At 37.4% G+C, this 20936-nt stretch overlaps 1 protein-coding gene across 1 annotated transcript in view; it reads right to left on the reverse strand.

Annotated features, from left to right (window-relative positions):
• doc2a (double C2-like domains, alpha) overlaps window positions 1-20936 on the reverse strand; it is a 64188-nt gene that overhangs the window by 35592 nt on the left and 7660 nt on the right. Inside the window, exons 4-5 of the mRNA XM_041238710.1 lie at window positions 11039-11113; window positions 7522-7631 (exon numbers count right to left, since the gene is read on the reverse strand). Of these exons, the coding sequence (XP_041094644.1) occupies window positions 7522-7631; window positions 11039-11113 (185 nt within the window). The remainder of the gene's footprint in view (window positions 1-7521; window positions 7632-11038; window positions 11114-20936) is intronic.

Here is a 20936-nt window from a genome sequence, read left to right on the forward strand (position 1 = left end):
CTCAAGACAATGACAGACAACAAAGTACTGGTGAAATGAAAGTTTATTTTTATAATCCGATGACAAAACAGTAAATAATGATGTTAACAGACGATACACAATGGCTTGGTGTTGAAACATATTGTGAGTGTTGTCTTTTGTTTGTGTATCATACTGTCTGTATTACACTACAGGCCAGCACTAAACTCAGACTACCCTACACTACTGTTTCTCTATTATTGTAATGCACTGCACCTCCACTAGAGCACTTGCTATCAGGATGAGTGACGGTGTCTGTGCTGTGTGTTATGGTTGTTGTATTATTTCAGGACTAAATCCTGTGGTTTATATGCTGGCGATACACATCGCTGTGTACAGCCAGTACTATTATTTAATTTCAAACTGAACAGCATTAAAAGAACAATTTAAACCGTGAACTTTGTGTCTGTCGTTGTTTGGAGTACTTGCTTCAACTGTCACCTGCAAACCACTTGTTCACACCACCCCATTACATTTAAGATTGTAGAGTATTTATCGAGATTACTCATGACTTCAAGGTAATGTGCATTTTACCCCCTGAAAATACAATTTACTCTCAGTGTTAAAATTAGATAGTAAGTTGCTCCTAGACCCAAATCCTTATCTGGAGTGTTGCTTGAGGTGTTCTAATACATTTGCACACTGCTGTATACTTATATATAGAGAGACATTCCACAGTTGAATTAATAAAAACAAAATTATAACATCAAATCAGGGGGGTGGGATCTGTGAACTGAGAATGAGGCTGATTAAAATATCGCAAAAGGTTACAAAGTGGCAAATTTAATTTAATAAGAAATGTAATTGATCGAATTTAATTATAGCAGTGGGGCATGAGCATTCTTAATGAGAGGAGAGAAGAGAGAGGGGAAAGAGGAGAAGGGAGAGGAGAGGAGAGATGAGAGGAAAGAGGGGGAGAGAGAAAAGAGGAAAATAGGAGAGAGGGGAAAGAGGAGATGAGAGAAGAGAAGGGAGAAGATAGGAGAGAAGGAAGAGAGGAGGGGAGAGAAGAGAGGGAAAGTGGAGAGGAGGGGAGAGAGGAAGGGGAGAGGAGAGGAGAGGGGTGAGGGAAAGAGAGAGAAAAGGGGGAGAGAGAAGAGAGGAAAAGAGAAGTGAGCAGAGGAGAGGAGAGGGAGAGAGGAAAGAGGAGAGGAGTGAGGGGAGCAGAGGAGAAGGGAGAAGAGAGGAGAAAAGGAAGAGAGGAGGGGAGAGAAGAGAGGGAAAGAGGAGAGATGAGGGGGAGAGAGGAATGAGAGGGGAGAGGAGAGGGGTGAGGGGAAGAGAGAAGAGAGAAAGGAGGAGAGAGAGGAGAGAGGTGAGGGGAAAGGAGGAGAGAAGAGAGGAGAGAGAAGAGGAGAGGGGAAAGGCGGAGAGAGGAGGGGAGTGAGGAGGGAGAGAGGAGAAGAGAGGCGGTGGGTTTAAAGATATTGTAAGAGGCTTGGGGAGCTAAGCCTCCCCAAAATAAATTGCCCAAACCCTCACAGAAATTGTTCTGACCAATACAAAAAATATTTGTGAGAGAAGATCGATTTTTTTTCCCCGCAAGCACACAAAGCAGGTCTAACAAACATATTTCTCGTTTTTCTACTGCACAACCACCAGATCTCTAGGGCAGCTGGGATATCAAAATCAACACTGTAGTCAGATCCAGGATTTAGGTGCATTTCAATGCCCCCCATACCGCTGCAGGAGGCAGCCAACAAAAACTCTGACTCATTTTTTCTCATTGCCTTGCCTGGAACATCCTCTTCACAATTTCTACATTTATTCAAATTGCTGTTATTTATACAAACAGCTTGATCTGAATCTGATTTTACAGAACTTGTCGCAAAATATTTTTATGCACCACTGTTTTGTGAGAATTTGATATCTGCATGTGACACTAGTCAGAATACATCCTTCAACTGTTTGAACAAATGCCACCTTTCAGAACGCAGTTTGTTGCCAGATTATGAATGCTTCTGAAGTTTTTTCTTTCATTCACTCCATTTTCAGTGAAAGCGGGGTCTTTTGAACATCTGCTGCTAACTGTGCTCTAAATATGAAAACCTATTTTAATATTCTGATGAAAATGAATGGCTTACCAAAGACAGTTTTCAGATACACAGGTATACAAGGCTGTGATGGTCCTGTTGCAGTATCACCAAGGTCCAAAATACAGGATTTAGTAGCATTTCAATGTCATTCGAGGAGACAATGCTTGGCTGGTTTAAGGTTAATTCTTCCCGCCGATCTGAGCCCAATATAGATATTTAAAAGTTTACAGTAAGAGTACAGTTATTTATTTATTTATTTGCAAATATACCTTATTAAATACGCGGAATGCCTCTTGATTATAAGTACAATAGTAAGTGTGTGTTTAGAAGCTTAATAGTCAGTATTAATAATGTAATTAAATTGGTGTGAAAAAAACAATGTGAAATATATATGTAGCGTCCCTGAATGGTTTCGAGGTCTGTTTTGTGCTATAAATTATACAAGTTATCAAAAAGACGCAGGAGAATGAATCCGGTTTACAGATTTTATTTGTGTTTGTCAGTCTGACTATTTTTCAAACTCAACACAATGAATGAAACTTAGTGTTCGCTGATAATAGAGTAATAAAAAAAATCCCACATCTTATTTTATATATATATATATATATATATATATATATATATATATATATATATATATATATATATATATATATATACATGTATATGTGTGTATGTGTATCTGTATATATCTATATATGTGTATATATCTTACTGTACATTGTTCAATAAATGCAGGGGGAAAAGTGTGGAATACTAGCAGGGTTGCCAGATTTCTGCTGGGTTTATAGCTCAAAGTCACTTCAAAAATAGCCAAAAAAATAGCCCAATTGTTTGTTTTACTGAAAGAAAGCTTATTATTAACACGTAGGCCTATGCATAAAACAAAACAAAACAATTAAAAGTTTTCATAAGAAGAGATACCTGGTATAAATTTGATAAAAACTACAAGCCCCAGTACAGCTCATCCACACGTCACTGTCAACAAATGTGTATGGAAGCACTGAAGGTACAAATCAACATTCTTACCAGCAACCGAATTACAGCGTGATCCCTTTATTGAAATACTAACGCTGATACTGTATACGAAAGACTCACACGCCGCCTATGATTTGCCCTGGGTATCAAAGCTTTTTCAACCATCGGGGAGGGCTTTTGTTGCAGGGTTTTAACTTTCTGACTGTTTTTCGTATTGTGAGCTAAGCCAAGAAGGATGAGAACAGTCGCAAAACCTCAATTCCAACAGCATGAGGAATCTTATGCAAAGCGGGTAGCTAATTAACATACCTCCCATGCAAAAATCAAAAGGTTGAAGCGGTCGGAGTGTGTATTTTCCATCTAAAGTGATTGTGCCTGTTTCAAAGAGTCCTAAGGAGGTGGGAACATATTTCAAACAGGCTCAATGCTAAAATAAATCAGCTGTTTGGACCTTACAGAAGAGCAAGTGCTACAAAGATATTGAACGCAGAAGGCTATGATATTGTATTTATGTGACAAAGTTAAAGAGGATTTAGAGTCAAGCATCCTGTCAGTCAAGCTCCTCAGTACGTACGGTAATTGACATAAGAACATAAGAACATAAGAACATAAGAAAGTTTACAAACGAGAGGAGGCCATTCGGCCCATCTTGCTCGTTTGGTTGTTAGTAGCTTATTGATCCCAAAATCTCATCAAGCAGCTTCTTGAAGGATCCAGGGTGTCAGCTTCAACAACATTACTGGGGAGTTGATTCCAGACCCTCACAATTCTCTGTGTAAAAAAGTGCCTCCTATTTTCTGTTCTGAATGCCCCTTTTTCTAAACTCCATTTGTGACCCCTGGTCCTTGTTTCTTTTTTCAGGCTGAAAAAGTCCCTTGGGTCGACACTGTCAATACCTTTTAGAATTTTGAATGCTTGAATTAGGTCGCCACGTAGTCTTCTTTGTTCAAGACTGAACAGATTCAATTCTTTTAGCCTGTCTGCATATGACATGCCTTTTAAGCCCGGAATAATTCTGGTCGCTCTTCTTTGCACTCTTTCTAGAGCAGCAATATCTTTTTTATAGCGAGGTGACCAGAACTGCACACAATATTCAAGATGAGGTCTTACTAGTGCATTGTACAGTTTTAACATTACTTCCCTTGATTTAAATTCAACACTTTTCACAATGTATCCGAGCATCTTGTTAGCCTTTTTTATAGCTTCCCCACATTGCCTAGATGAAGACATTTCTGAGTCAACAAAAACTCCTAGGTCTTTTTCATAGATTCCTTCTCCAATTTCAATATCTCCCATATGATATTTATAATGTACATTTTTATTTCCTGCGTGCAGTACCTTACACTTTTCTCTATTAAATGTCATTTGCCATGTGTCTGCCCAGTTCTGAATCTTGTCTAGATCATTTTGAATGACCTTTGCTGCTGCAACAGTGTTTGCCACTCCTCCTACTTTTGTGTCGTCTGCAAATTTAACAAGTTTGCTTACTATACCAGAATCTAAATCATTAATGTAGATTAGGAATAGCAGAGGACCTAATACTGATCCCTGTGGTACACCGCTGGTTACCACACTCCATTCTGAGGTTTTTCCTCTAATCAGTACTTTCTGTTTTCTACATGTTAACCACTCCCTAATCCATGTACATGTGTTTCCTTGAATCCCAACTGCGTTCAGTTTGAGAATTAATCTTTTGTGCGGGACTTTGTCAAAAGCTTTCTGGAAATCTAAATATGACTTACTATTACTTTTTCCCACCGGTGATATCCTGCTGTACACCCACATGTTATTCATTTTCATAAACTACAATTGGGTATGGAAGATATTTATGCCAAAACGAAAAAAAATAAACTAGTGTAAGTAATACATACAGTGCCTATAGAAAGTCTATACCCCTTGCTTTTTTTTTACATTTTGTTGTGTCAGTGCCTCAGAGTTGTATGCATTTAAATGGGGATTTTTTTCCCCACTTATCTACACACCATACTCAACACAGTTAAGGGGAAAAAAAATTATTGAGAAAAAAAATTATATATTAAAAATACAAAACTGAAAGATCAGAATTGGATAAGTCTCCACCCCCCTGAAACACCTTTGGCAGCAATTACAGCTATGAGATTTGGCAATATTTGACCATTCTTCTTTACAAAGCTGTTCAAACTCTGTCAAGTTCCTTTGGGAGCGTTGATGACAGCAATCTTCAAGTCATACCACAAATTTTCAATTGGATTTAGGTTGGGGCTCTGACTGTGCCACTCAAGGACAGTTACCTTTTTGTTCCTTAGCCACTCCAGTGTAGCTTTGGCTGTATGCTTTGGGTCGTCACTAACAACCAAACGAGCAAGATGGGCCGAATGGCCTCCTCTCGTTTGTAAACTTTCTTATGTTCTTATGTTCTTATGAAAAGTGAACTTCCATCTCAGTTTCAGCTTTCTTGCTGAGGGCAGCAGGTTTTCCTCAAGGACTTCTCTGTACTTTTTCTCTGTACTTTGCTCCATTCATTTTCAATTCTATCCTGACAAGTGTCCCAGTCCCTGCTAATGAGAAACATCCCCATAACATGATGCTGCCACCACCATGCTTCACAGTAGGGATGGTGTTCTTTCAATGATGCGCTGTGTTGGGTTTGCGCCAACATAACACTTTGCATTTAGGTCAAAAAGTTCAATTTTAGTTTTGTCAGACCATAACACTCTTTGCCACATGGCTACAGAATCTCCTGAGTTTTTTTTTTGCATACTTCAAATGGGATTCAAGGTGGGCTTTCTTATTGTTGTCACTTGCACACAGTCTTGGCCATAAAAGCCTGTAGTTCTTGCAAAGTTGCCATTGGCCTCTTGGTAGCCTCTCTGATCAGTTTCCTTCTTGCGCAGTCACCCAGTTTCGAGGGACAGCCTGATCTAGGCAGGGTTTTGGTGGTGCCATACACCTTCCATTTCTTATATCGTCTTGACTGTGCTCCAAGGGATATTTAAGGCCTTTGATATTTTTTATACTCACCCCCTGATCTGTGCTTTTCAACAACTTTGTCCCGGAGTTGTTTTGAAAGCGCCCTGGTACTCATGGTTGAGTCTTTGCTTTGAAATGCACTACCCAGCAGAGGGAACCTACAGGAACTGTTGAATTTATCCTGAAATCATGTGAATCATTACAATTTAACACAGGTGGAGGCCACTTAACTTGGTGTGTGATTTTGAAGGTAATTGGTTACACCTGAGCTAATTTAGGATTGCTATTACAAGGGGGGTGGACACTTATCCAACCAAGCTATTTCAGCTTTTATTTTTAATTAATTTTCTACAAATTTCTAGAATATTTTTTTCTCTTGGAAGTTGTCGTTTCAGATGTGTGGATAAATTTAAAAAAAAGTATTTTAATGCATTTTAATTCCAGGCTATAAGGTAACAAAAGGTGAACATTTTGAAAGGGGGTGCAGACTTTCTATAGGCACTGTAAATGAATAAATAAACAAATATAGAAATAAATGTGTGTGTGTGTGTGTGTGTGTGTGTGTGTGTGTGTGTGTGTGTGTGTGTGTGTGTGTGTGTGTGTATATATATATATATATATATCTTATATAGATATATATATATTATATATATATATATAACTATGTGTATTCATATACCAGGTATATGAAATATAATTTAATTAATTTGAACATAACCTAGGCTAATTTCTTTTTGTCCAGCTACATTAAATACAGAACATACATAGGCTACATTAAAGAAAACAGGCTACATTAAAATGAGCTCTCTAACTTCCCTTTTCTCTTTGTCCTGATGTTCTTATGAGGTTCTATTAAATGCATCTTCTCTTGCATCTCCATATCTCCTGAAACACATCTGTTTTGTTTTTCTCCACCTTTATTACCTTTCAATCCCACCTGTCCGTTTAAATACTGAATAGTTATTCCGCCTCCTTTGTGTAAATTGCACCCATTCCAAATGTCGGAAAACAGCAGAAAAGTGTTTCATTTTTTGATAGAAAAGAGTCGTGTTAAAACAGACAGAGACAGCAAGTTTCGGACTGCCGGAAGAAATTTGATATTCAGGGCCAATGAATCACAATAGTGTGATAATTTGTCTGCTCAACCTGTAATTGCATTAACACTGGAGTTAATTATTTTCAAGCTTTCAATTGTGAGAAAACATTCAGCGCATTTTAATTGCTAATTGCGCTCTGGTGTGCAGAAATTAATAACTGATACTGATACAGGGAAAGGGGGGGTCGGCTGGACACGTCTTAGTTTAGTGAGGAGATAGACAGTAGACGTGTACCATAAGAGACAGGGGAAAGGGGGAGGGAGAGAGAGAGACATTTTGTTTTAAAATGTCAGGTTCTGACCTTCAGTCTGTTGGTAAAATCTTTTGCCCTACGGGGGGTAATAAAATAAAACAACTGTGAGGGCGACCTAGATCTGTCAATCTCTCTAAAAAGAGAGGAGAGAGACAGACAGACAGACAGATTCACTCTTTCCTCTCCTCACCGCAATGTTTTCCTCCCCATGTCCTCCTCTGTGATTCCATAGTAAGTCAGGGTTTCGTTCCAGATGGGATTCAGACTGTTCCTCACTGTCCGAGTCTTCAACTTGTTTGCCTGGAAGAGAGGAAACAATCAAAAACAATAGGAGTAGGCTCACAGACAGACAGACAGACACAGATAGACAAACAGACAGACAGACAGAAAGGCAGGCAGACACACACAAACATTTTGATTAGGAGATCAGCGTGCATGTGCCAAGACAGCAAAGGCTAGAACTTAAGCTCAGTAATACCTTGCTGTGTTCGGCACATTTTCTTATTTTTTTGTTTGTTAATTTATTGACCTACTGTCTGTTTGGGGTAATCGCTTATTAAATATGCTGTACAGTATATTTGTATTATTTTAATATTATTTATATAATATGTTATTTTATCTATTTTTTAACTGTTTGTCTGTAGCTGATCATTCTTTTATTAGGTCTATATACAGCTGTAGTAAAAAAGTTACCTACCCAATGGAAATGTATAATTTCTAGAAAATCCTTGAAAACAAAGAAAAATATTTTTTTATTTTATGAAAAATATTTTCTAGCAAAAGTGTTGCTTTGTGGATGAGAGAAAAAAAGTTACAAAAAATAGATTTCTACAGTTATTTATTTCAGCATTTATTTTTATTTTTTTTGTAAAACTCCACAAATTCTAACTCAAAAGTATTCAAACTCTGACAAGGACAATGAAATTAATAGCTAGCTAGTTGAGGAACCTTTAGCATAATGACCTCTTTTAAACGATTAGGATATTTGTCAATGAGCTTTTGGCTTTTGAGCTTATAATTCTTTAGTGATTTTTGACCATTCTTCAATGCAAAATTGTTCCAATTCATTCGAATTCCGGGGATTTCAATGGTGCACAGACTTCTTCAGCTCATACCAAATATTTTCAATTGGATTTAGATCGGGACTTTGACTAGGCGATTCCAGAACCTTGATTTTATTCTTCTTTAACCAATCTGAAGTAGATTTTGATGTGTCTTTGGATCGTTGTTGTGTTGGAACATCCAGTTGTGCTTTAAACCAAGTTTTGTAGCGGAGGGTTTCAGATGATTGGCCAATATCATTTGGTATGTTATGGAATCTGTTTTCCCATGTATTGGAACTAAATGTCCTGTGTCAATAGAGGAAGAACAGCCCCATAGATGGATATTACCACCTCCATGCTTGAAAGGTATGGTGTTCTTTTCCTTGTACACCTCACCAGACTTTCTCCAGACATAACCACTATCAGTGTGACCAAATAGCTCAATTTTTGTTTCATCACTCAACAAAACCTTTGACCAAAATGATTATCCATCATTCAAATGCCATTTTGCAAACTTTAAGTGATTATGACATTTTCCTATGGCCTGTGACATTGAGGCCTTCACCATGCAATACTCAACCAGTGGTTGAAATGAAAACCCCAGTGCCACTTGCAGCCAGTTCATAAGAACATAAGAAAGTTTACAAACGAGAGGAGGCCATTCGGACCATCTTGCTCGTTTGGTTGTCAGTAGCTTATTGATCCCAGAATTTCATCAAGCAGCTTCTTGAAGGATCCCAGGGTGTCAGCTTCAACAACATTACTGGGGAGTTGATTCCAGACCCTCACAATTCTCTGTGTAAAAAAGTGCCTCCTATTTTCTGTTCTGAATGCCCCTTTATCTAATTTCCATTTGTGACCACTGATCCTTGTTTCTTTTATCAGGTTGAAAAAGTCCCTTGGGTCGACATTGTCAATAGCTTTTAGAATTTTGAATGCTTGAATCAGGTCGCTGCATCGCCGTCTTTGTTCAAGACTGAACAGATTCGATTCTTTTAGCCTGTCTGCATATGACATGCCTTTTAAACCCGGAATAATTCTGATTGCTCTTCTTTGCACTCTTTCTAGAGCAGCAGTATCGTTTTTATAGCGGGGTGACCAGAACTGCACACAATATTCAAGATGAGGTCTTACTAATGCATGGTAAATTTTTAACATTACTTCCCTTGATTTAAATTCAACACTTTTCACTATTGGCCTTTTTTTATAGCTTCCTAACATTGCCTAGATGAAGACATTTCTGAGTCAATATAAACTCTTAAGTCTTTTTCATAGATTCCTTCTTCAATTTCAGTATTTTCCATATGATATTTATAATGCACATCTTTATTGCTTGTGTGCATTAAGTTACTTTTCTCTATTAAATGCCATTTGCCATGTGTCTGCTCAGTTCTGAATGCTGTCTAGATGATTTTGAATTATCCCGGTTTCTCCTCTAATCAGTGCTCTATGTTTTCTACTTGTTCACCACTCCGTAATCCATGTGTATGCATTTCATTGAATCCCTACTGTTTGAGTCCCTACTTTTATTTTTTCCTATTGCTGGTCTTTCAAAGGGATTGATTTAGATTCAGGGACAACTTAAACTTAAATACACATTTCAATTATCAACTACATTTGTTGTGTTTAATATATCTCTCTTATTTCAGAATCTCGCTTTTTATGTATTTTTTTTTAATGCTTGAAAACTGAACGATTAAATGCTTTAGCCATGGTGTCAATTGAAAAGACACAATGGCTGACACTCCTGACTTTGATACAAAGTAATCAAAAAATGTACCTTGATAAGACATCGCAGAGCAAACTTTTTGTATCAGTTTCAACGAGAAGCAAATCCATGGACAATGTTTCTACCACTGGACCTCACCCCCCCCCCCCACCTGCATCTGAGGTGTGAAATGTTGGCCACCAGCCGCCTCTGATACATACAATACAGAGACAGGCAGGCAGGCAGGCAGAAAACAGACAAGCACACACAGAAACACAGGCATGCAGACACATAGACAAACAAACAAGCACACACAGACAGACAGGCAGACATGCAGACACACACACACAGGCAGACATACAGACAACAGACAGGCAGACAGACTGACAAAGAATGAATCTTGGTGTAAAGGGAACACAGTGCCCCGGACTGGATGGTCTGACAATTCATTCCAGGGAAAAGTGAAAGTCAGACATCTAGAAAGGGGGCGGAGCTACAGTACACCAAGTCATCGCCCAAGATGGGAAGTGAAACAGTTGCACTCACTAGCCAAGGAGGCATGACTGACAGTACAAAAGAGGACATGAACCTCTAAAGGAGAACTATAACTGTACCGTGAGTGTTTAGTGTTTGTTTGTTTTGCTGTGTCTAATTATACTTTTTTGTTTATTAGATGGCACATACCAGGAGCTGATGCTTAAGGCCAGTACCAACCCGAACAACAGTACACAAATAAATTGTATTTCACCCTTTGCTCGTAGCACTCACACTGGACTTGTGATCGTGGTGTTTATACTGTGGGACTGTAACCCGTTGCAGTACACATTGCCTATTCTTTGTGGTCGCCAGACCATGATTTACAAAAATAAACGTTTGTTTGGATCGTGGACTTTGTTGTCTGTCTTCTGTTCGTAATCACATCACTTTGCAACACAGACACACACACAGACAGGTACCTTGCAGGCTCCTGGCAGTAGATGCAGTTTGACATATGGATCAGCCAGTCCATTGAAATCCATCGGCTTCAAACCCTATGAGAGACGAAAGGGCATGCGAGAGAGAGAGACACAATCATAACTGCTCTTGTGTTCCTGTAAATGTGAGGGGAAACAGAGGGGGGGGATTATAGGGAGTGGGGTGGGGTTCTATACGAGATGTAGGGGTGTATAAGAGGAGGGCGTATCCGCAGTGGTGTAGTGCTAGAGTATTCAAAACCTAATTTCCATTTCTTCCAGTCCATTTTATTTAATTGAAAATATATGCAACACTAATTATTTGCAACTTCACATATTATAATAAATACACATTTTATCAACATAAAACTCGCAAGTCACCTTCCATTAAACCAAGCAGCAAGGCACGTCCAAGTAGTAGTGTAGATTCTGGGATCCCATTGTTAAAGTGGGGGTCCATGCAGTTTTACAAACATAAGTGAAAATCCCCAACAGATCAGAATTCTTGAGTGTGTGGGAGACATTATTAAGTTCATATGGCTCAATCCTCGCTCACATTCTGCAGAGCTGCATGGTATTAGTTGTGTACATCTCAGCAAAGGTTGTAATTCTTGAGGAATTCATCTCATCATCCAACTTTGTTGACATAATCTCTGTAGGCATTTATAATAGTAGTAGATGTCAATTTAAATTTCTTGCGGAGAGAAGTTAACTCTAATTCCCCATACCCTGGAGGAAGCTCAGCTGGCTAGTACTCAAGAACTTGAATCTGTTCGATTAGCGAGACATAGTTGGATTGAGTCTGGGATGTTAAACAAGATCCTATCGATGAAGATGTCATGAACATTCAGTTCAGATTATTAATGAGATTGTATTATAATGGTATGTTATTAATATAATTATAAATACAGTATAATTGTAAATCTCGAAAAACTACTCACTTCTAAATCTTTTGTAGTCATTTTTGTATTACTTTAGTATAAATACATGTTAATTTGGATTCGTATGTTGTTTTTTTCTGACTTTATGTGAACGAAAAGACACACATTTGCCCTTTTTCCCATTGGAAATAGTGATATTTTGAAATATCACTGTCCTGGTCACAAAAGCAAAGTTTGTGGGGAATAATAGCCATTTTCTATACTTTTGAGGCATAAGCAATTAGGAAATAACACTTACTACCCAGGAACCAAAAACAGTGTGTTACACGGTATAACTTAACAAAACAGCTCAAAATTGTCTTTCTGCAATTGCAATTTCAGCCTCAAGAGTTTTGGTAACCTGTCCTTCAAAGAAGCACATGCTGTGATAGATCAGTTTGTCTGCGTACAGAATTGTTGTGGTACTGTAATTATATTTTTGGAGTTTTATATTTATTTGGGAATTGAGCTTAATGAAACCTAATACTGGAAAGCCATTCTAAAACCTGTATTTAATTCCAAGATACTTGGAAAGAGTTATCTTACTATGGTTTTTAAACATGCTTTCCTCAATGCTTGTAAGAATTTGAGGTGTGGTTTTATGGTATGTCATCTTATTCGAAATCCTCCTAACACAGTCCGATGGAGGTATGTTTGTCCTCTTTATCAAATTAACCAGTCCTAAGATTGTTAAGTTGCCAAGAGCTTCTCTGATTGGTTATCGTAAATGCATTTAAGCTTGTGTTTGTCCTACTTTTCTATGCACTCAATTTCCATCGAGACATGCTCTGTTCTACCAAGGGGTACTCTCTTCCATCTTGGAGGTTCTGTGTTTTAAACTTGTCAATCAAATAACGGTGCAGTTTAAATAACTCACTTGTGTTTCAAAGTTACAAAATGTTAGGCATTGTGTGATTTTTCTTTTAGGCCAGTCATAGTGAGATGATCTGACGGATGGGTCTTATACCCTTTTTTTGGTTTACTGCGATTTAGGTACATTACGGTATTAATACATTTCCTTTTATTCTCATAATTCCTTTATACAACATTTAATGCATTTCTCAACTGCAAACATGCTTCTTCTAAATCAAGCTATGGTGCTTGCAGCCTTAGCAAAGTGTCTGAGGAAGATCTTTTTGTGAACTGATACTGTATTTTGATAATGGTTTTGAAGGAAACACGTTTAGAATACACGTTTCAATTGCTGCATTCTGTTACCCAGAGATTGCTGGGCTGGCTGATCTTGGCTGATGTCTCTATAATGTCACACACAGCTTTTAGAGAAACGCCTTCTCCAAACCTTGCAGCATAGCACACATTTTCAACGTGCTATATTTACAATTGTCTGGATTGTCAACAGTCAGTTTAACGTAAAGTTAATGTAATAATTAACATTAACTTTATTGTAAAATTGTACATCACTTATTATTATCACAGATTTACTACATTTTGTTTGTTTAAATAATTGATTTATTTATTTAATATAGCGTTGGCATGGCTGTTCAAGGCTTCATTGTATAATGATAAAATGTCATTCTCAGCTACAAGGTGGCAGCAGTAGTTTTAGTGGTTATTTGCATTACAATTAGAAGGTCACTCGTGGTCTTTGCATCGTCCCTTTGGTTCACAGCCTCAGCCAGCCTCCCGCATAAGAACATAAGAAAGTTTACAAACGAGAGGAGGCCATTCGGCCCATCTTGCTCGTTTGGTTGTTAGTAGCTTATTGATCCCAGAATCTCATCAAGCAGCTTCTTGAAGGATCCCAGGGTGTCAGCTTCAACAACATTACTGGGGAGTTGATTTCAGACCCTCACAATTCTCTGTGTAAAAAAGTGCCTCCTATTTTCTGTTCTGAATGCCCCTTTGTCTAATCTCCATTTGTGACCCCTGGTCCTTGTTTCTTTTTTCAGGCTGAAAAAGTCCCTTGGGTCGACACTGTCAATACCTTTTAGAATTTTGAATGCTTGAATTAGGTCGCTACGTAGTCTTCTTTGTTCAAGACTGAACAGATTCAATTCTTTTAGCCTGTCTGCATATGACATGCCTTTTAAGCCCGGAATAATTCTGGTCGCTCTTCTTTGCACTCTTTCTAGAGCAGCAATATCTTTTTTATAGCGAGGTGACCAGAACTGAACACAATATTCAAGATGAGGTCTTACTAATGCATTGTACAGTTTTAACATTACTTCCCTTGATTTAAATTCAACACTTTTCACAATGTATCCGAGCATCTTGTTAGCCTTTTTTATAGCTTTCCCACATTGTCTAGATGAAGACATTTCTGAGTCAACAAAAACTCCTAGGTCTTTTTCATAGATTTCTTCTCCAATTTCAGTATCTCCCATATGATATTTATAATGTACATTTTTATTTCCTGTGTGCAGTACCTTACACTTTTCTCTATTAAATGTCATTTGCCATGTGTCTGCCCAGTTCTGAATCTTGTCTAGATCATTTTGAATGACCTTTGCTGCTGCAACAGTGTTTGCCACTCCTCCTACTTTTGTGTCGTCTGCAAATTTAACAAGTTTGCTTACTATACAAGAATCTAAATCATTAATGTAGATTAGGAATAGCAGAGGACCTAATACTGATCCCTGTGGTACACCGCTGGTTACCACACTCCATTCTGAGGTTTTTCCTCTAATCAGTACTTTCTGTTTTCTACATGTTAACCACTCCCTAATCCATGTACATGTGTTTCCTTGAATCCCAACTGCGTTCAGTTTGAGAATTAATCTTTTGTGCGGGACTTTGTCAAAAGCTTTCTGGAAATCTAAATAAACCATGTCATATGCTTTGCAATTATCCATTATCGATGTTGCATCCTCAAAAAAATCAAGCAAGTTAGTTAGACACGATCTCCCTTTCCTAAAACCATGCTGACTGTCTCCCAGGACCCTGTTACCATATAGGTAATTTTCCATTTTGGATCTTATTATAGTTTCCATAAGTTTGCATATAATAGAAGTCAGGCTTACTGGTCTGTAGTTACCTGGTTCAGTTTTGTTTCCCTTTTTGTGGATCGGTATTACGTTTGCAATTTTCCAGTCTGTCGGTACCACCCCTGTGTCAAGAGACTGCTGCATGATCTTGGTTAGCGGTTTGTAAATTACTTCTTTCATTTCTTTGAGTACTACTGGGAGGATCTCATCCGGCCCAGGGGATTTGTTTATTTTAAGAGCTCCTAGTCCCTTTAACACTTCTGCCTCAGTTATGCTAAAGTTATTTAAAACTGGATAGGAACTGGATGACATGTGGGGCATGTTGTCAGTATCTTCCTTTGTAAAAACTTGTGAAAAGTAATCATTTAATATATTTGCTATTTTTTTTTCTTCATCTACAATTTTGCCATTTGTATCTCTAAACATTTAATCTCCTCTTTGAATGTTCGCTTGCTGTTGTAATATTGGAAAAACATTTTGGAATTGGTTTTAGCTCCCTTAGCAATGTTCATTTCTATTTCTCTCTTGGCCTTTCTAACTTCCTTTTTGACTTGCGTTTGCAGTTCTGTGTACTCTTTCTGCGAACTTTCTTTTTGGTCCTTTTTTAATGCTCTGTAAAGTGTCTTTTTTCGCTGAATATTTTTTTAATTGATCTATTAAACCATTTTGGCAATTTAGTTTTACATTTAGATTTGTGTACTTTAGGGATGTAATTGTTTTGCGTTTCAACATTTCAAAGCTGCGCTGGGCTCTGCAGAATCTGCACAGATTCCTGTGGGTGTTGAGTGACGTGTCCAGCGCATCTCCGAGATTCTGTGCAGCGCTGTGCAGAACTGCGGAAATCTGCGCTATAAGAACACGACCAATGTTTCAATTAAAATTAGCACAGACCTGTGACTGCAGCAGGATAGCCTACTTATTATCAACATAGTTTTGTTTAAACAAGTCATAACAGTATTCCAATGTTCTTAGGAAAGTGAAGAAATCTTTTTTTTACAAACTCCACATGTTAATAATCATTGAAAGCTTACTTGTGCAATGTCGTGACATGCAGCTATAAATCCCAGTAACACAGTTTTAATATATATATATATATATATATATATATATATATAATATATATATATATATATATATATATATATATATATATATATATATTTAAATAATAACCTGTGGTATATGTCTGTTTTTAAGCAATAAGACAGATCATTTCCCAATTCTATATACCATCAGCTAAACAAAGCATTTATTTATTTATTTATTTATGTATTTGTTTATTTTTTTAATTGTATACGTTAAAATGTTTTAACAAACTACAGCACCACGTCCTTTTGAGCAAATAATAGATCTTAACACTGTTGTAGTATTATAACACTGAGAGTGTACAACTTGAGTTTTTTTTATTTTGATTGTCTTTATAAAAAAGAAATGTACCAAGTTATTTGGCACAGTAAAATACTAAATACCAAATGTTTAAATCATTCCACGAAAGGAAGTGTGATTTATTGATTTTATTTTTGTGACTTACAGTAATTTAAGTGATTTGCATTAGTCTTTCTTCATTTAAGCCTTTATTTTATAACTTGCATGCTGTTCTGTATACCGTGATATTAAGGTTACCACTGTATTTTTTTTAACGGTTATCATAATGTTACAAAATTTTGGAATACCTTCCCATAACCCTAACCATGGTAAAATTTAACTCAAGTTTATTTATTCTAAGAACATAAGAACATAAGAAAGTTTACAAACGAGAAGAGGCCATTCAGCCCATCTTGCTTGTTTGGTTGTTAGTAGCTTATTGATCCCAGAATCTCATCAAGCAGCTTCTTGAAGGATCCCAGGGTGTCCACTTCAACAACATTACTGGAGAGTTGATTCTAGACCCTCATGATTCTCTATGTAAAAAAGTGCCTCTTATTTTCTGTTCTGAATGTCCCTTTATCTAATCTGCATTTGCTCCTTGGGTCAACATTGTCAATACCTTTCAGAATTTTGAATGCTTGAATTAGGTCGCCACGTAGTCTTCTTTGTTCAAGACTGAATAGATTGAATTTTTTTAGCCTGTCTGCATATGACACGCCTTTTAAACCCGAAATAATTCTGGTTGCTCTTCTTTGCAATCTTTCTAGATGCATTGTCTTACTAATGCATTGTACATGTTTAACATTACTTCCCTTGATTTAAATTCAACACTTTTCACAATGTATCCGAGCATCCTGTTGGCCTTTTTTATACCTTCCCCACATTGTCTAGACGAAGACATTTCCGAGTCAACAAAAACTAGATCTTTTTCCTAGATTCCTTCTTTAATTTCAATATCTCCCATATGATTTTTATAATGCACATTTTTATTTCCAGCGTGCAGTACCTTACACTTTTCTCTATTAAATGTCATTTGCCATGTGTCTGCCCAGTTCTGAATCTTCTCTAAATCATTTTGAATGACCTTTTCTCCTGCAATAGTGTTTGCCACTCCTCCTATTTTTGTGTCGTCTGCGAATTTAACAAGTTTGCTTACTATACCAGAATCTAAATCATTAATGTAGATTAGGAATAGCTGAGGACCTAATACTGATCCCAGTGGTACTCCACTGGTTACCTCACTCCATTCTGAGGTTTCTCTTCTACAATACTTTCTGTTTTCTACATGTTAACCACTCCCTAATCCATGACTACTTAAATAACTATTTGAAAAATGTATGTATTTGACTATTTAAAATATTACTCTTTTTTAATAAACTGTTAGTTACTATGGCAACTGAGAATGAAACTGAAGAAAGCAAGTAAGAAGGACAGATCTAATTGGTTAATGATCTAAGTAACATGGTGTGATGGGGTGCCCACCACTTGTGTGTATTATTATTATTATTATATTATTATTATTATTATTATTATTATTATTATTATATTATTTATATGTTTTTGAATGTGGGCAGACGGGAGCAGTCTGCCATTATTATTTATTATTGGAGACCAGCGGAAAGCCAGTCTTATGATGTGTAGTTGGGTGGATTGGAATAAAATCTCACAGGAATGTGGCTGGAGCTTTAAGAAGGTAATGATTTAATTAATGGGTAATTAAGGCTCCAGCCATAGAATATAAAAGACCCACTCGAGGCACGCTGAAGGGAGAGCGTAGAAGAGCTTGGCCAGCCTAGGAGAAAGACATGACTATAGAAAGAGAAAGCGAATGCTACTCGATTTGAAAGGTACTCGTTTTAGCAACATCATTGTTGGTTGTGTTTATTTTGTTTTGGCCAATGTGCCCATTTGTTTTTTTGTATAAGTGTTTTGTTTTGTTATTTAATAAAGCTACAGCTGTGGCCATTTTAGCCCCACATAATCTGTGTTTACTACTGCTTCCTGAACCTGACATCATCCACACACACCACTCTCGCCATCTGTGACACATGGCAAATGAAGAGAAAGTTGGTATATTGTATCTTCAATCTCTTAAACTCACACATGATAAGCAATTGCAGTATTCGAGTGCAACTAAGGTAGTGAACAATAAACACCAAATTGAACAAGCTTTGAGACAATGTAACTAGGATAGACTTGCATTGCAGGAGGAAACTATGTTCCTGAATAGTAAAAGAGAAGCTGAATTAGAAAGTGTGATTGCTGATTTAAGAGAACAATTGTCTGAAAGGGACCAGAAAATTTTCATTGACATTACAGATATGTATTATTACAAAGATTAGTGTGAAAACTTGAAAGGTACTGTAAATCAACTAAAGAACAATTGCATGCATTAGAAATGAAAGTAATGAAACTCAAATAAAAAATGAAAACTAGGATAGCTTTATCCAAGCTCAAACTGAGCAATTCAGGGATTGTAAAGTGCAGGTTAGTCAGTTACAGAATCCAGGGGCAATTCCTAAAGTGAAATCAACTGTTGACAGGGTAGATTTTTCTGACAATGGGTTTGGTGTACCCCAAGTGTCCCATAGGAATTTCAAAAAAGAGCTACAGACAAGGTAACAACTGAAATTGGTAACGGTAATGCTACAAATGTTAATTTTGCTGCTAGGAATTCTGAATTTCATTGTAAACACTTTGCAGTTCCTTCTACACTACATTTGCCAACAGAGGAGAATCTCAATTGTTCTCTTATGATCATACACGTCTACAGTGAGGGAAACTGAACATGTGAGGTCTGAAAGATCAGATTTTATGGAGCGTGATGTAAGATTAACCCACACCCTTTCATGAGAACATAATAGACAAAGAGAAGGAGAAGTGATACCTTTTATTGGACTAACTAAATAATAATTATTCACAAGCTTTCAAGACCTCAAAGGTCTCTTCTTCAGAGAGATTGATGTTTACATGCAAAGGTTGCATCAGAACTTTAACAAAAATAACCCATTCTAATTCACTACAATTCTAATGTAAGGAAAAAAGCTGCATGTCATACACACACACACACACAAATATACAGTGCCTTGCAAAATTATTCAGACCCCTTACCAACTCTCTCATATTACTGAATTACAAATGGTACATTGAAATTTCGTTCTGTTCAATATTTTATTTTAAAACACTTAAACTCAAAATCAATTATTGTAAGGTGACATTGGTTTTATGTTGGTAAATATTTTTAAGAAAAATAAAAAACTGAAATAGCTTGCATGCATAAGTATTCAACCCCCACACATTAATATTTGTTAGAGCCACTTTTCGTTGCAATAACAGCTTTAAGTCTTTTGGGGTAAGTATGTACCAGCTTTGCACACAGTGTTGGAATGATTTTGCCCCATTCTTCTTGGCAGATTTGCTCCAGGTTGTTCAGGTTGGTTGGACGACGCTTATGGACGGCAATTTTCAAATAGTGCCACAGATTCTCAATGGGATTGAGATCAGGACTTTGACTGGGCCACTGTAGGACATTCACCTTTTTGTTCTTGAGCCACTCCAATGTTGCTTTGGCCTTGTGCTTGGGATCATTGTCCTGCTGAAAGGTAAATTTCCTCCCAAGCTTCAGTTTTTTAGCGGACTGAAGCAGATTCTCTTGCAGTATTTTCCTGTATTTTGCTCTAGTCATTATTCCTTCAACTGTTGCCCAGTCCCAGCTGATAAGACGCATCCCCACAGCATGATGCTGCCACCACCATACTTCACTGTAGGGATGGTGTGTCTTGAGGCATGGGCAGTGTTAGGTTTGCGCCACACATAGTGCTTTGAGTTTTGGCCAAAAATCTCTATCTTGGTCTCACCTGACCACAAAACCTTTTCCCACATCGCAACTGGGTCACTCTCATGCTTTCTGGCAAACTCCAGACGTGCTTTCAGATGGCACTTTTTGAGTAATGGCTTCTTTCTTGCCACCCTCCCATACAGGCCAGAGCTCTTGATATGGTTGACTGGTGCACCATTTCTCCACTCCCAGCCACTGAACTCTGTAGCTCCTTCAAAGTGATTGTTGGCCTCTCTGTGGCTTCTCTCACAAGTCTCCTTCTTGTTTGAGCACTGAGTTTTGAGGGGCGGCCTTTTCTTGGCAGTGCCTGGGTGGTGTGATGCAGCTTCCACTTCCTGATTATTGATTCAACTGTGCTCACTGGGATATCCAAACACTTGGATATTAATTTGTACCTTTTCCCTAATCTATGCATTTGTATTACTTTATCTTTATATTCTGTAGAATGCTCTTCATTTTCCTTCAGATTCACAGCCTTACCAATGATCCTTCAACAGTGGGGTTTTTATCCAGAAAATGTGACAGCAACTTTAATGGTTCACAGGTGGAGGCCAATGGTAAGGTAATCGTGTCCTCGTTAGGGCAATTTCTTTCATCGGTGCAAACTGGGAGCTTCCACAGCACAGGGGTTGAATACTTATGCAAGCAAGATATTTCAGTTTTTTATTTTTCTTAAAAATATTTCCCAACATAAAACCAATGTCACCTTACAATAATTGATTCTGAGTTTCAGTGTTTAAAAATAAAATATCAAACAGAACGAAATTTCAATGTACCATTTGTAATTCGGTAATATGAGAGAATTGGTCAGGGGTCTGAATACTTTTGCA

Source organism: Polyodon spathula, chromosome 50 (genome assembly GCF_017654505.1).
Source record: "Polyodon spathula isolate WHYD16114869_AA chromosome 50, ASM1765450v1, whole genome shotgun sequence".
Classification (NCBI taxonomy): domain Eukaryota; kingdom Metazoa; phylum Chordata; class Actinopteri; order Acipenseriformes; family Polyodontidae; genus Polyodon; species Polyodon spathula.